This window comes from Zootoca vivipara, chromosome 8 (genome assembly GCF_965207765.1).
Source record: "Zootoca vivipara chromosome 8, rZooViv2.hap1.1, whole genome shotgun sequence".
Taxonomy (NCBI): Eukaryota; Metazoa; Chordata; class Lepidosauria; order Squamata; family Lacertidae; genus Zootoca; species Zootoca vivipara.
Genome location: NC_142591.1, coordinates 78,195,212 through 78,210,650, shown reverse-complemented (window position 1 = coordinate 78,210,650; position 15,439 = coordinate 78,195,212). Strand labels below are relative to the sequence as shown.

The following is a 15,439-nucleotide window of genomic DNA, read 5'->3' as shown; positions in this document are numbered from 1 at the left end:
CGCAGTGGGGCGTTGTTTAGCATGTCTCCCAACACAAGCGAAGCCACTTTCGAGATTAAAACGTTTATTTCGCAAAGCGCAGGTGAGCTCGTGGCTTGATCCGTGCCGCATTCGTGTTCCTCTATTATGTTGGTGTTATCCATTGTTTTTCAAGCCGCTTTGATAGTCATCCGAATGAAAAGCGGCACAAAAATACTGGCAACGTGGGAGGGCTGTCCCCGCCGTGGGGGCGGCGAACTGGGGGACGCAAAAGACAAAAGATCCTTCCCACCAAAGGGGTGAGAACCCAACGTATCTGAAGAAGTGTGCATGCACACGAAAGCTTATACCCAGAAAAAACTTAGTTGGTCTCTAAGATGCTACTGGACACTTTTTTATTTCGACTGCGTCAGACCAACACGGCTACCTACCTGAACCAACGTAGTGTTGTCTGACACTTCTGGCACAAAACCGAACTGCCTCCCTGCTTTCTAACTCCTTCCCCAAGTCCAGATAGCGAGCCCGGGGATGACTAGGCATTTCGTTGGCCCTACAATGCACCCCCTCGCCCCTGCCGGCATGTCTCTACGTTCGTGTTGCTGGGAACCAGCTCTGGAAACACAAGCGTGGGCATAAAACCCCGCGAGAGAAGCCACTCGGCGTCGTCCGGTTCGGTGCCTGAATTGTACGGAGAGATAAATGGATAAATGGACATAAATCTGACATCAGGAACCATAAGACTGAAAAACCAGTAGGAGAACACTTCAATCTCCCAGGACATTCTATACAAGATCTCAAAGCAGCTGTTTTATTACAGAGAAATTTCAGGAACAGACTGGAAAGGGAAGTTGCTGAATTGGAAATCATTACCAAGCTTAAAACCATGGAAGCACCTGGGATGAATAGAGACATCGGATTCTTATCTCATTATGCATGATCAAGCTTTCTTTAGCACCTCAGCCCAGGACTAATTGCAGCCATCAGCAGCCATTAACATCCATCTACAGGTTTACCACTCCCATCAGCCCATCTCCCATTCCCACCCACCCCCACCACCCTCTGTATATATATATAGGGTCTGACACTTCTGTTTCTAGTGTATCTGAAGAAGTGTGCATGCACACGAAAGCTCATACCAAAATATAAACTTAGTTGGTCTTTAAGGTGCTACTGAAGGAATTTTTTTATTTTGCTTCGACTCAGACCAACACGGCTACCTACCTGTACGGAGAGAGTTCCATTTCGCCTCCCCCTAAGCTCTTACCTCTTTAGCCGCCGCGAGGAAAGAGGAACATACTGTAAAATAAACCGCCGGCTGGGCCCCGCCTCCTGCGCTCGGTTGCCATGGCGACGGCGTTGGCTGTTAGGAGGAGGCAGCCGCCGAAGCAAAGCGTAGGCCTCGCGAGCAGCCATGGGGCGCAGTGAGTCCCGCTTTCCTCGCGTCTTCACCGGCGGGGTGGGGAAGGGGTGCGAACCCCTTGGCGCCGAGCCTGAGGGAAAAATGGGGCGGAGGGTGTTTTTTGTGGGGGGGGGAGGGGGGAGCCCTGGAACCGGTTCCCCCTGAGAGAACAGCAGCAAAGCGTCTTCAGAGCAGGGCCGCGCGGCCAACCGTCGTTTGTACCGGTAACTGTCGCTCAAAGCACGCGACCCGGTCCAGGGCCCCGCCCCGCCCGCAATGCCTCCTGGGAAATGCAGTTCCCACGTCCTTTCCGGACACCCCCCTGCGCCTCTTTGCTCCAGGTGTTTTCTTCCACCTCCCGCCTGTCTCTGGAGCATGTGCAGAAGTCAGGGAGCGTCCTTTCTCCCCACACCGTAGCTAAACAGCTGCATAACTTTTAGAAGGCACCTGAAGGCAGCCCTCATAGGGAAGTTTCTTTTAATGTGTCATGTTACCTGGGCGGGGCCCAATTATTATTATTATTATTATTATTACCCAGAGTGACTGGGGCCACCCAGTCAGATGGACGGGGCATTATTATTATTCAGGGCCGGATTTAGGTTTGATGAGGCCCTAAGCTACTGAAGGTAATGGGTCTCTTTATAAGTCCTTTGTCACAACAAATTGTCACTGTTTTTTGTGTTGAATATATGCTACTGTATATGGTAATTTATGGACCTAATAGGTATCTAAAGCCATTTGCGCATAACAAAATATGTATTTTATCAAAGTAATTGTTGAACTGAAATACAATTAAGAAGAAGTATATTAATACTGAAATACAATTAAGAAGTATATTAATAGTGAAATAATTATTAAGCTCTGACTTAAAACGATTTTATTTGTTTTTTAGCTTATATTTTGCAAATGTACATCCAGTTGTTGTTTTTCCTTTAATTATTGGGGGGGGCACCCAAGAGAGTGGGGCCCTAAGCTATAGCTTGTTTAGCTTATACGTAAATCCAGCACATTATTATTGAGGAGGCATTTCCCCCCAAGCCAAGAGCATGTGCAGAGAGCGCTTCTCAAGCAAAGGGGAAATGACTTTGAAGCCGGTGGGCCTGAGCACTTGCAGAGGACATCTTCCGGTACAGGGAAGAGCGCATCTCTGCACATATGCAGAGGGCGTTCCTGGTTCTGTCAGCCCAAGAGCATGTGCAGAAGGGATTTCCAAGTCAAGAGCATGTGCAGAGGCAAGGGGGGTGGTGGTGGTGGTGGTGGTGGGGATAGCTCTCCCCCCCAATCAAGTAAATAAATAAAAATACTTAACTAAAAGTAGACATTGTAGAAAGGTTTGGACATATTTTTTTCTGAGCACTTCAGGACAAAAGAAAGTAATTTAAAACTACTAAGCGCTCACAATGTGCCCCCCCCCACCTCTACCCCTCTCTCATAGTGAATAGACTACAAACTTAAGTAAGTTTAAACATTTTACTTACAGTAATCAGAAGTCTCATTCATGCATCATTCAGTGCTACAGCAAAAACAACACAAGTAAAAACTTTTGCAGTACAAATTGCAACAGTTAGTTTCAAACATGGATTCTGGTATTCAGTAGCCCCAGTCTCATGCACCTGGTCGTTTACCTGGTTCAAAAAGAAAGGAAACAGAACAGGAAACAAGCCCTACTTCCTCCCTCCCCCAAGATGAGGGAGCATGACTTAGCTGAGCCTTTTCTAGAGATTTACAGCTCTGTGGTCTTTAATCTCTTCATTTACTAACTATCATAGGCATGCATTGTTAGGTATAATTGCAAAATCTCCCACAAAAACAGCTTTGGAATGCATTCTGCCCATCATTTAATCAAGCTGATGTTGTTGTTTTCTCCTGTCATGAGATTAATTTCCCCACAAATCAGTTCTGCCCATCATTTAATCAAGCTGATGTTGTTTTCTCCTGTCATGAGATTAATTTCCCCACAAAACACATATTTTATATACCATAGAACGTCTCAGGTTCAATCCCCAGCATCTTCAGGTAGGACTAGGAAAGAGTCCTGTCCGAGACTCTGGAGAACTGCTGCCAGTCATTGTCAACATTAGTGAACTAGATGGACCAATGGGCAGCTTCTATTTTTATATGCTATTGCAAGAAGTATTGCCTTAGAAAGTTATCAAATACAGAAGTGAGTATATAAAACTCACTTCTGGATTTGATACCTTTCTAAGGCAATGAATGTGGCCTTACTTTATGGAAAGAATTGCTTCTATATTTACTATGTTGTTTCTTTCAGTCACGGAAGAGCTAGTTAGACAAAGGGCAGAACATAACAACTGTGAAATCTTTTCCTTGGAAGAAATTTCCTTACACCAGCAGAATATAGAGAAAATAGAACATCTTGACAAATGGTGCCGGGATTTGAAAATTCTGTACCTTCAATATAACCTGATCCCCAAAATTGGTGAGTAAACTCAGCGATGTATTAATCTGCCTGACAGCTGAAAATGGTCTAAGATGATATTGGGAGGGAAAAGTTTTAAAAGGGACAAGGTGTTCAAGGCCCATAACGTTTTAAGAAAAGAAAGCAGCTTTCAAAAACTCCTTTCTGTTTTGTCCTATACGAATTGTTCACAAGCTATAACCAGGAAGTTGTTCATTAATTTACCTTTCTGCTTCCTCTGAAACTTACAGATGTGTTGAGTAAATTGTGTACAGCAGGCATCCCCAAACTGCGGCCCTCCAGATGTTTTGGCCTACAACTCCCATGATCCCTAGCTAACAGGACCAGTGGTCAGAGATGATGGGAATTGTAGTCCAAAACATCTGGAGGGCCGAAGTTTGGGGATGCCTGGTGTACAGTATAGGATCACTCCCTTAATCTCAAGGAGCTGGTGTAAAGCAAGCTGCCATTTTAAGCCAGCGTAGAGTGATGCCAGATCCAAAACTCCTTCAGGAGCAAGGCTTCTGCCTGCTGAGCTGGTCCAAGCCTGTCAAAGTGAGAACACGCCTTTAAAATAGCTTGTCAGGTCATGTGAGCATCCTGCTTAAATCATTGCTGCCTGTTCCTACTCCCAGAATGCTGCTTTTTGGGGACAGAGATCCAATCTCATTATTAGCAGAGCCACAGTCATCTCAATTCCCCTTCCCTTTGAACTGAATTCATTCACTAGTCTTCTAAGAATGTAGAATGATATTTTGACTTAACCCACTGAATCCTTGCAGTGGTCAGGCAACTCCGCCTCTTCTGGATCAGAATATTCTCAATTCATTGTGTTTTGCCTTTTCCAACGTTGAAGTTTTGTATGTTTAATCCCAAAGCTATAATTTATCTGAGTGGAATGGTAATGCTTTGATTCCTCCCCTTAAAATATAGTGAGAGGTACAGAAATAAAATGAATAATAATAGGAATAATAACACTCTGGTCTTTTGGTTTCTTGAAGACTTTTTTTTGTCTGTTTTAATTTCTGTTTGGTTGGTAATTTTAAAACTACGTATTATCTTCTTTATTAAGCCTAACCTTGCAGATTGACGTGATCAGTAATAAATTCTGTTTCAGAAAATGTTAGCAAACTGAAGAAGCTTGAATATTTAAATTTGGCTTTAAACAACATTGAAAAAATTGAGAATTTGGAAGGTAAGCTCTTTGCCTTACAAGAAAAATGTAAGTCATACTTGTTAATATGGAAAGGGATTCATCTGTTTTTGATAGAGACTAGTACTGCGGAAACCCTGCTGGATTCTGGGCATACATGGATTTTCTGTTTCTCAGAAGCAGATATTTATTAACTTGTCTTGGTTCAAGTTATTGAACCTGTCAACAGAAGGAATATCAAGCAGAGATGTTTGCATTCAGCAAGTGGAACAAACTTTATCCAGCTTGAGACACCTCCTTGAATTGATAGGTGAGGCTCAAGATAAGTACTTCCATGCCAGGCTTATTCATTAGTCTGGGAGAGGAAGAGACCTGTTCTCACTTAATTTTTGTCTGCAGGGGATCCTTTCCCAACACCCTGTGACCTCAAAACATTGTACGTGCTCTTTACACAATAGGTCCTCCAGCCCACAGAATTTTGTTGATAACATTGTTTGAGTGAGTTGGCATGACACTAGATTGAAGCTTGGAGTATTGTGCTTAAATAGCCATGGCAATATATTTCGAGTGATTGCCCAAGTCTCCAGTGCAGCAGTTGGACTGCTGAACTATGCAAGCTAGCCAAAAGGTAGCTGTGCAATCGGACCCAAATATCTTCTGTAAGACTGTGCATTTAAATGGTGGTAAGATTAATTTAGAGCCAGTATATTCCAGTATGCCTGCCTCATCCTCATCTCTAGAAATGGATCCTTGGCTATGCTGTTTCTAGAATTCTTGGGGGGGACGGACTTGATTTTGAGAACAAAATGTGAGCTTCTAATAGTTCAAGCATGTCACTGTTTCTCTCCTACAAAAAGCAGGAGGCTCTAGGGGGAGACTTTTATTGCGAGGAGAAAATGCTGGAGACCTGTTTTGTTTGTTTATATAATGTGCAGGTTGGGCAGATGGAAAGCAGGTGTGCACACAAGCAGAAAGGAACATAGCTTAGTTTCACCCTTGGAATCTCTGCTTTATGTCTGAAATCTCAGAGAGCTACTGCCAGCTAGAGTAGATGCTGCTGGCTCAGTGATGTCCTGACTCTGCCATGCCAGGTGGCAATAGAGTCAAGGCCAGCCAGCCATGGATAGTTCCAAGTGTTCAGCTTGCTTCAACAAAGGCTGGAGGTAAACTGGCTTTTATGAGTACTTTCCTCCATTCTGCCCTTTCCAGGCTCTAGTCCTTTGGCCTGAAGACTATGGATCTTAGAGGGTTGTCTCTTTGGCTTGAAGACAAGTGCCTCTCATTCTTTCTGTGAACTCCCACCTGGTGTGTAGACACAGCAGTGCAGGAGGGACTAGAGTCCTCCAGCGAGTCAGGCTCAGAGAACGGCATCTGTGAGTTTCCTGACTCAGGCTCTACAAGTTCTTGACCACCAGCCTAAGGTTCCATGGGCTCCGAATCATCAGCCTTGAGAACCAGGTCCAATTCCCTAGCTGGTCATGCAGCAGCCCTAGATTTGGGCAGCTCTTCTACCTCTGACTCGTAAGCTGGAGGCTGTGGCCATGAAAGATGGACCAATGGTCTGGCTCAATATCTGCTTCATTTGTTAATCTGATTGTGTAGGACAGGCACCCCCAAACTGCGGCCCTCCAGATGTTTTGGCCTACAACTCCCATGATCCCTAGCTAAGAGGACCAGTGGTTAGGGATGATGGGAACTGTAGTCCAAAACATCTGGAGGGCCGAAGTTTGGGGATGCCTGGTGTAGGAGGGCAGCCATTTGAAAACTGTAGAAGAGGGGACTTCAGCAGGTGCAGCTTGCATGATGTGCTTCAGGGCTGAAATCCACTTTTCTATACATCTATTAAAGGTTCAGGAGCCCGGTCCACCTTTTCATCTTGTTATCCCATCTTTCAGCAGAGTAAATCAGATAATGTAGTTAGGTTGCAATCCTGCACAGACTTTTTTGGGAGTAAGTTCTGCTGAAAACTGTGGAGTTTACTTTTCAGTAGACCTGTGTAAGATTGCAGTGTGGGGCTGTGTTCTAGACCCATTTACCCAAAATTAAGTCTGACTGAGATTAGGGGGAGTCACTTCTGAATGTTAGTTACATTTTTCACAGTGCAAGCCAGTTATGAAAGAATGTGGAAAAATCACAGACCAATTTAGCAACCAATTGCAGGAGAAGCGTTCAGTGTGCAAGGCAGAAGCATATTGCTGTAGCTAGAGTCTCCTTAAAAATGGAAACTGATAATAGCCCAAATGAATGCTAAGATTAATCAGAATATAAATGAAGTTCCCAGTATATTATTGCGCATATCTCTGGAGCACTACTGTTTCTCCCTTCTGATTTCATCCTGCTCTTATGTGAGACAACTGTATCGACTAAAAAAATTCCACTTTGGAAGCTCAGAGTTGCAAAATTAACCCTCTAATCATATGGGTCACATAAAACCATAAATCTTAGACATATTATATATAATCTGATCGAATTTGTCCCTTTTTTGAGATGGGGTCTGCCCCAGGCTAAGCACCTCTAATGGATTATATCCAACCTATAACATGTCTACGATCAAAGGAAAGCAAAAGTTCCTAGTGACCACATGTAGAGAATAGGAGGGAGCAAATGGTCTAAATACAGGAAGCATGTGCAGGACAGAAATGATAGCAGTTAACAGTTCCATACTGTTCCCTCTGCTACAGGAGTGTTAAGGCTAAGATTTCTTGTATGCTGGTTGGGCAAAGCAGCAGTCCAGCAAAGGGGCAATGTTTCAGGGCAAGGTTGCCAAAATAATTTAAATAATCCTCTTGTATAGGATCCGGAAAGGTATCAGCTATAAATGTGGTTACCAAATGGCAAGTCAGTAGAGAGACATTAATTGTTCCATTTATTTAGGTCTACAGATGTGTTCTCGTTAAAGCCATTAAGGTAGATAAATAAATGAAGATAAAATAAAGTACTTCTTCACACAGTACATAGTTAAACTGTGGAACTCCCTCCCACATGAGGCAGTGATGGCCACCAACTTAGAATGGCTTTAAAAGAGGATTAGACAAATTCATGTAGGCGAGGGCAATCGACGGCTGCTAGTCATGATGCCTGTGCTCTGCCTCCACAGTTGGAGGCAGCAGTGCTTTCTGAATACCAGCTGCTGGAAAGCACAGGAAGAGAGGGTGCTGTTGTGCTCGAATCCTGCTCATTTCCCACAGGCATCTGGTTGGCCACTGTGAGAACAGGATGCTGGACTAGATAGGCCAGAAGCAAACTCTGCAGGTAGCTCTCCATTTTTACACATTTCAAATGAACATTGTATTTAATTGACTCTTCTGTTTTATAAGAAGTCTGAATTAAAAACAAGCACACTGTCATAATTTTTATCTTCTTAGAATCTGACATTTGTGTTTGTGAAATGAAAGACAAGCAAGAGCTTTGTCCCATGATGACCCAGAGGTGAGAGGGTGTGCTTATTAAATGCAGAGTTAATAATGATTTTTTAAATAATAATAAAAACCTCTCATATTTGCCAAACAGGCTGTGAAGATTTGCAGAAGCTGGATTTGACAGCTAATTTCGTTGGAGAATTGTCCAGTGTTAAGACCCTGAAAAACAACATACACCTTAAAGAGCTCTTCCTTACCGGAAACCCCTGCACTGATTTTGAAGGTTATAGGCAGTTTGTCGTTGCTACCCTTCATCAACTCAAAGTACGTCTCATGTAAAATATGAACTGCAAGCACCCTTTCTTTGTGTCAAGGGCCAGGTTAACCCAACACACTAAAGCAAAATATAGATTAGAGATGTCGCATTAATTTGGTTCATTTGTTTTACCAGTTGAACTCTCAGTAGGGCTTAGACATGAATTAATTAATTCAAAGTTTTAATACTCTGCCCTTCCTCCAGATCAGAGCACAGTGTGGCTGATAATACAACATGCAGTATAAACAGCAATATAAAACAAAGAAAAAACCACATATCCACTGTAAAAACAGCAGCACTATGCCTCAACTCTAACCAGTATTGGCACCATCAGGTTCCAGTGGCTGGGACAAATAACTATGTTTTGACCTGTTGTCTATAAATAGCTAATGTGGAAAGTTGTTGTATATGTTTGCGTTGCATAGGTCTGAACTGTTAATCAACTAAAAACATGCATTTGATTAATTGGACAGGATATAATTTCTTAATTATTTTTAACACATGTCCTTATAAATAAGCATATTGCCAGTACCATCCTAAAAGGGGAACATAGGATGGATTTCCTTCTCTAAGATGATACCTCTTCCAACACACGGATGCATGATCTAAAAATAAAGGAAGTATGCTTCTTAACTATGGTTTTTAACCAGAGGCAAATTTGGCATATTTTAATCTTTTCACCTGATATTTACTAGGCAAGATGAAAAGAAGGAATTGGTGAAAGTCAGGTTTATGGCCACTGACTGACTTGCTTTTGATTTTTCCTGAGCAAAACATAGCTGTATGTACACCAGTCTCGTTAATGGGTTGTAAAAACTAGTCCACATGTAATTATGTTTTAGACTCTTGTCTAAAATTTCTATTTCCTTCACGAATTTAAAAATGATTTGCGTAAAGTAGCTTTAAGAAACATACACAGTGTGGCATGAAGTAATCTCCATAGCTATAAATTTTGGCAAAGCGACAATGGCCCGGTTCTGGTATAACTGGAAATCATACTTTGCCATAATGTGGAAAAGCCACAATAAGCTGATTTTGCAGTGAGCCAGTGTGATCCTTGGACTGAAGAAGGTTAGTCTCCTGGGCTTTAAACAAGCTATAGTTTGCTGAAGTCAAGCATCATGGAGAAGCAGTGGGTAGTTTTTATTTCAGTTGTATACTAAAATGGAGTAAATAAAAATGATTGAATGGGGATGGATTTCTTTGGTGTTTGTATTGAACTTTTATTTTGTTCCCTCCCTTTAAGTTTTTGGATTCTAAAGAGATAGGACGTTCAGAGAGGATTCAGGCTTTACAGAGCTACCCTGAGGTAGCAAAACATATCCAAGAGCAGGAGAAGGCCTACCTCATTAAAAGAAGACAAGAAAAAGAAGAGGCACAGAGAAGGATACAAGAAAAGCAGGAGAAGAAGAAGAAAAACGAGAATCAAAAGAAATATAATCCAGGATACGATGGACGGTGGTACACAGACATCAATAACACCATGTAAGTGTTTTTTATCAGCCCATTTTATATCTTTCTCTTGATACTGATTTATTTTCTGCCCTGGAAAGACGTATGTGTAACATAAGGGTAGGCTATCATATGTCTCTAGGTCACATGGGGCTCTCATGTGCTGAGTATCTCCATCAGTATCTGCCCTGCCATCTGAAGCAAAATAGGTGTAAACTGGAGAAATGGCCTTCTCTGTGGTGGCACCATAATTAGTACGTCCTCTATGAGGCTTGCCTGGCATCCACATTGCTAAACTTTTAACGCCCGGTGAAAACATTTTTATTCCCAGACTTTTAAATTTTTAGCGGCCACTTTCAATCATATTTTATTATAATGTAAAGCATGCCAGAAATATGATTGAAAAGCGGGGTGTGATTTAAAATTAATAAAGCTTCAAAGATACTTTGTGTGCATGTTGCCTTTTTCAGCCCATACTCTGCAACAGAGAGAGAGAACCAGCAGAAGGCTGAAGAAGGAAATGAATACCGTGATTTAGTGATAAAGGAGGATGACGAAGAAGAGAGAGCCTTTTGGGAGGAACCCACGCCTCATACTCCAGAGGCTAGGTTAGAAGCTCACAGATATATTGAAGAGAAAAATAAAGCAAAGGAAAAAAGGTATAATTCTAATGCACTTTTGCCATGTTTGCACTGATTTTCACTTATCCACAATACCAAATATTGTTTGTTTATGTCCCCTCTATCTCAGTGGCATTCAGCATCACTTAGATCTAATGACTATATATAATCTGCACATCTTTATTGCAGAAATAAAAAAAGTAGAGATAGCTGTGTGGGCCTGTTAAGAAACAAAATCCAGAATCCATAGTAGGGCAATAACTATTATGCCAACCAAGATACCACAAATATATTGCTAATGTTGAGTGTCTGCTATAGAATGTACCTGTATAAATGTCCTGTGGTACCCTGCAGTAGTTTAAAGCAGTGGTGAAAGCAACGGGAAAAGCAAGGTGCATGGTTACAGATAAAAGTTAAGGTGATTGTTCCTCCCACTCGCTCCACTAGGCAGGACCAGTCAAATTCTATCATGCGACTGGCTGAGTGGTGACTGAACCATGAAATCTCAGGTTCAAATCTTGTATCTGTGCCAGAATTGCACTCTCTGGTTCTGCCCAGATGGTTGAGTAATTTAAAATTTATCCCAGTGTTGCAGGGGCTACTTTTAGATAAGCTACTCCCATGTAGCTGGGAGAATAGGCAAGATGTTCTCCTTCAGCACCATCCGCAGTGTGTTTGGTGGGTGGGAAATAATAGTGGCCTACTTTGCAGTGTCTTTGTGGAGGTTCCTGAGATAATGAATATGAAGCACTTCAAATACTCTATGCTCTAGATCTGCACTGGTTGCCTATTTGCTGCCGGACCAAGTTCAAGGTCTTACTATCAGTATATTAAGCCCTTAATACAGAGGTTTTCAACTTTGTTGAGTCCATGGATCCCTTAACCACCTACATTCTTTCTGCAGCACCCTTGTGGGGCTCAGGAGCCCAGTTATGTCACCCGTTGCCTGCAGAGATGACAGCTTCTCATATCTCCCTTTTCCGAATACATTCTCTTGTGGAGTGTTCCTTCCTCCTCTCCCCTCTCCTTGGGAGTCCTTTGGGCAGATGCTGCTGCTGCCCCTGGTCTGTGAGCTGCCTGCCCCCCACTGCCCCAAAGAGAGGTGCCTCCCAGAGGCACCGTTCGTCTGCAGAGCTTAGAGCCAGGGCTGCTGCAATAAACAGCTGTGCAAGCCTTTGGGAGGCAGAGATGTGAGAGGGCATCAGAGGAGGGAGGGGAGGAAAGAGGGACAGAGGCCAGTGTTGCCTGCAGCACCCCTGACCATCACTAAAGGCACCCCAGGGTGCCATGGCACACAGGTTGAAAACCACCGCCTTAATATATTGGGACCAGTTTACTTGCGGGATTGCCTCATCCCATATATGGCCACTCGACCACTTTGATCTGCAGAACTGGCTCTGTTATAGGTGCCACTTACTTCTCATTCTGCACCTGTAAGAAATCAGCCTTTAAGTGTGACAGAACCTATGCTTTGGAACAGGCTTCCTCAACCTCGGCCCTCCAGATGTTTTGAGACTAGAATTCTCATCATCCCTGACCACTGGTCCTGCTAGCTAGGGATCATGGGAGTTGTAGGCCAAAAACATCTGGAGGCCAAGGTTGAGGAAGCCTGCTTTGGAACCTATCCTTGACTCTTGGACATCAGGCAGGCATTTTCACTGCACTTTTGCAGACCCATTGCACAAAATATATGTTTGTGACACACTCTCCCCATAGGAGGGCATAAGCCTTGTCAGTTTTAAAAAAAACACTGACTTAAGCATGTGGAGTATATTCTAACATGCTTATATCTTGCTAAGGGCAGGAGGGGAAGATTTTGCGGAGGAGATTCGGGATTAGACTCTTGCCGTTCTGTTTGCGGAATATTTGCTACCTCCAGTGCTCATGTAGAAACAGCCACCATCTCTACACTAGAGCTTTCAAAGTACCATGGAGAGCTCATCTTTTTAAGGATCCATTGCATGCAGTGAAATCGCCCAAGCACTCCTTCTTTACAATATTATCCGTGCACCATGTTCAAACAGCAGGACATAAGCACCTTGGTTATAAGTATACTCCTTTGGAAGTAAGTTTCATTAAAATTAGGTGCTTAAGACTAGCATTGACAGAGCAGTTATTTGGAGACGGCTGTTTGGACTGGCATTTGTTATCCAAGAACTGAGCCAATTGGGGGATGACAATATAACTGACTGCAGTTTTAACTTTTATTTGCATTTCTGAAGTAGAGCAACATGCCAGGTTTTCTCGTTGCATTAAGCAAATGTTTTTGTGTTTTAATCAAAAGCTAGTTCACACCCAAAAAGCTTCCTCTTGTCTTCCCATTTCTGTCTTGGTTACCTCGCAGAAAGGATGAGAAAGAAAGAAAGAAAAAACCCAATAAAATACTGAAAATCCTTTTCTCACTTTTCTTTGGTAGAGAACAAACCAAGAAAGAGAAACCACCAAGGACTTTAATCGCTCCAGAAGGAAGAATTCTGAATATAAATGAACCTAAGTATGTAAGGAGGAATGATCACTTGGGTTGTGTGGCCTTTTAGTGATGCAACTTGTTAAGTTATATGCAGTTTTGAAAATTTACCAGAAATTGTTGTGTCAGATTCTAAAATCTCATGATATAAATGTATATGCGCATCTGAATTTTCCATATTTCCCCAAATCCATATGCTGCATACACTCATTTCAAGGAATGGAGAGTTTTTGAATAGACACCCACACTTAGGTTCCTCCAATCCCTTAGGTAAGATTTCCACATTAAAGATGATCTGGCATTTGCTGCTTTTCTTTATTCAGATCAAAGAGAATGAATAAATCTCTGCTGCGTACCTGAGTGCCATAAGGAGAAAGAAGAATAGTGGCAGGAAGGAAATATTGATGTTTACCTATGGTGTCTCACAAGAAACACACCCTTTTATCGATGTCTCTGCTTTGCTGTAAAAATGTGTTGACAGCTGTACAAAAATAGGAGTAGCTTGCTTGTGTGAAGACGTCAAGTGTGTAATATCTTAAAATGTTGTGGTGACAGATTGGAATTATGGTCCTGGGAGCTACAGACATATTGAAGAAAGCTCTGGAGCCCCAGAGACTCGTGTTGTCAATAGTTACTGAATGATATGTACTATTGCCTTCTTTCAATGGATTCATGTTGAGGGCCAGATTTTTATAAAGCAGGTTTGTGAGAAGCAGTAATATCCCCCCACCTGGTGCAACTCAGTTTCACAACGTCATTTTAATGCAGAAATGGGGAATCTGTGGCCCTCCTATTTGCTGGACTACAATTGTTCCTAGCCAGTGGCCATGAGGGCTGAGGCTGATTTGAGTTAGAGTCCAATAAGATGATTCCCCATCCCTGTTTGAATGCATATAAAAAAAAAATGTTGGATTGGTGAGATCGAACTATACCAATGTTATTATAATTCTTAGCTTTTAAATAGTACTTTGGAGCATTCCAAAGTGGGCAACAGCCAACAATGTAGCTCCATTTGTGCAGAGATTTCTCTTTGTGCCATGTAACTTCCCCTCCCTCTTCTATCCCCGTGTGCCCTTCCCAAATATGCTCTGGAGCATTAGGGGAACCTTTCCAGAACTGATTTAGGGGGCATGTGGCGATTGCTTGAGGAGAAGGAGGGGAAGTTCCATTGCACAGCCAAAAGTCCTTGACTTTCATCGGATACTGTCCATTATATTAGCTTACAATGCAGAGCGGGGGTTGAGACTGAGAAAATAATGGCTTCCCTAAGGCTACCAAGAGGCAAGATGCAAAACAGATTTTTTTAATAAAAAAAATTACCAGACTCTTAGCTACTATATTAAACTCTCGCCCTTCTCACTCTGGTGTTATAGCATCCCATGTGAACCTGACCTGTACTGGATGAACCAAAATGAGTTCAAAACAGATCTATTAGAGCTTATAGAGAAGGACCATGTTTTGCATGGAGGAAGTCCCAGGTTCAGTCCCTGGGTCTCCAGTAGTTTCTGTGTGAAAGACTGGAGTGCTGCACTGGTCAGAGTACACCAAAATGGGTCAGCTGGCAGATTCGTATGTTCCTGTCCCAAATACTTGTATCATTTTATATACTGATTTTCTCAATGGTTTGCTCAAGGATTTCAGTTTGTAGAATGATACATAGCTCAGCAAAGCTTGTTGAAATAATGGGAGCTGGAAAGCACTTTGCAAAACAAATTCTGTTCCTGATAGAAGATGCATGTTCAACCATCACTCCTCCTTGTTAGCTTTTGGCCAGCAGGTGTCTCTCTTCCAGCACTGATATATATATAGCTTTGAATTAAACTGACCTTGTGTCACTCACAAGCAATAAACCAGAGCACAGTTTGTGTGATCTTTTGTATGATGCTGCAGATATGTTAAAAGACGGGTGTATGCCTTGTTAATGCTAAATTTAAAGCAACTAGCAGCAGAAGTCTGCACACTTTCTTTCAATTCTAGTAATGTTGTGCAAATCTTTTTGCTATTGCTAGGCTTCCTTTCTCTTTAAAAGATGATGAAGCAAACAACCAATTCATCCTGGATCTTGCTGTTTACAGGTCAGAAAAAAAATCCATTATATTTGCACTGCTGCTGTGCCTGCTTTTGGACACTGCTGAATGTTATTAGTTACTCAACTGTTGGCTTTCCATTCATACTTTCATATGCACAGTGGATGATATTAAATTGGCTATGTGAAGCAGCAAATATTATATTGCACATGTTTGCCCATTTGTTTTCCGTAGCTGGGCCAAATGCC

At 42.4% G+C, this 15,439-nt stretch overlaps 1 protein-coding gene across 4 annotated transcripts in view; it reads left to right on the top strand.

The window, feature by feature from the left end:
- The first annotated feature begins 1,344 nt into the window (after nt 1-1,344).
- Nucleotides 1,345-15,439, top strand: part of DNAAF11 (dynein axonemal assembly factor 11) — a 38,475-nt gene continuing 24,380 nt past the window's right edge. For 2 of the 4 annotated variants that reach the window (XM_088675902.1, XM_088675904.1), the window contains exons 1-8: nt 1,345-1,400; nt 3,651-3,818; nt 4,915-4,992; nt 8,461-8,633; nt 9,872-10,110; nt 10,548-10,736; nt 13,042-13,191; nt 15,174-15,239. In XM_088675902.1, coding sequence (XP_088532028.1) covers nt 1,391-1,400; nt 3,651-3,818; nt 4,915-4,992; nt 8,461-8,633; nt 9,872-10,110; nt 10,548-10,736; nt 13,042-13,191; nt 15,174-15,239 — 1,073 coding nt within the window. In that variant the 5' untranslated portion in view covers nt 1,345-1,390. The remainder of the gene's footprint in view (nt 1,401-3,650; nt 3,819-4,914; nt 4,993-8,460; nt 8,634-9,871; nt 10,111-10,547; nt 10,737-13,041; nt 13,192-15,173; nt 15,240-15,439) is intronic. The other 2 variants (XM_035126075.3, XM_088675903.1) reach the window with 2 other exon arrangements.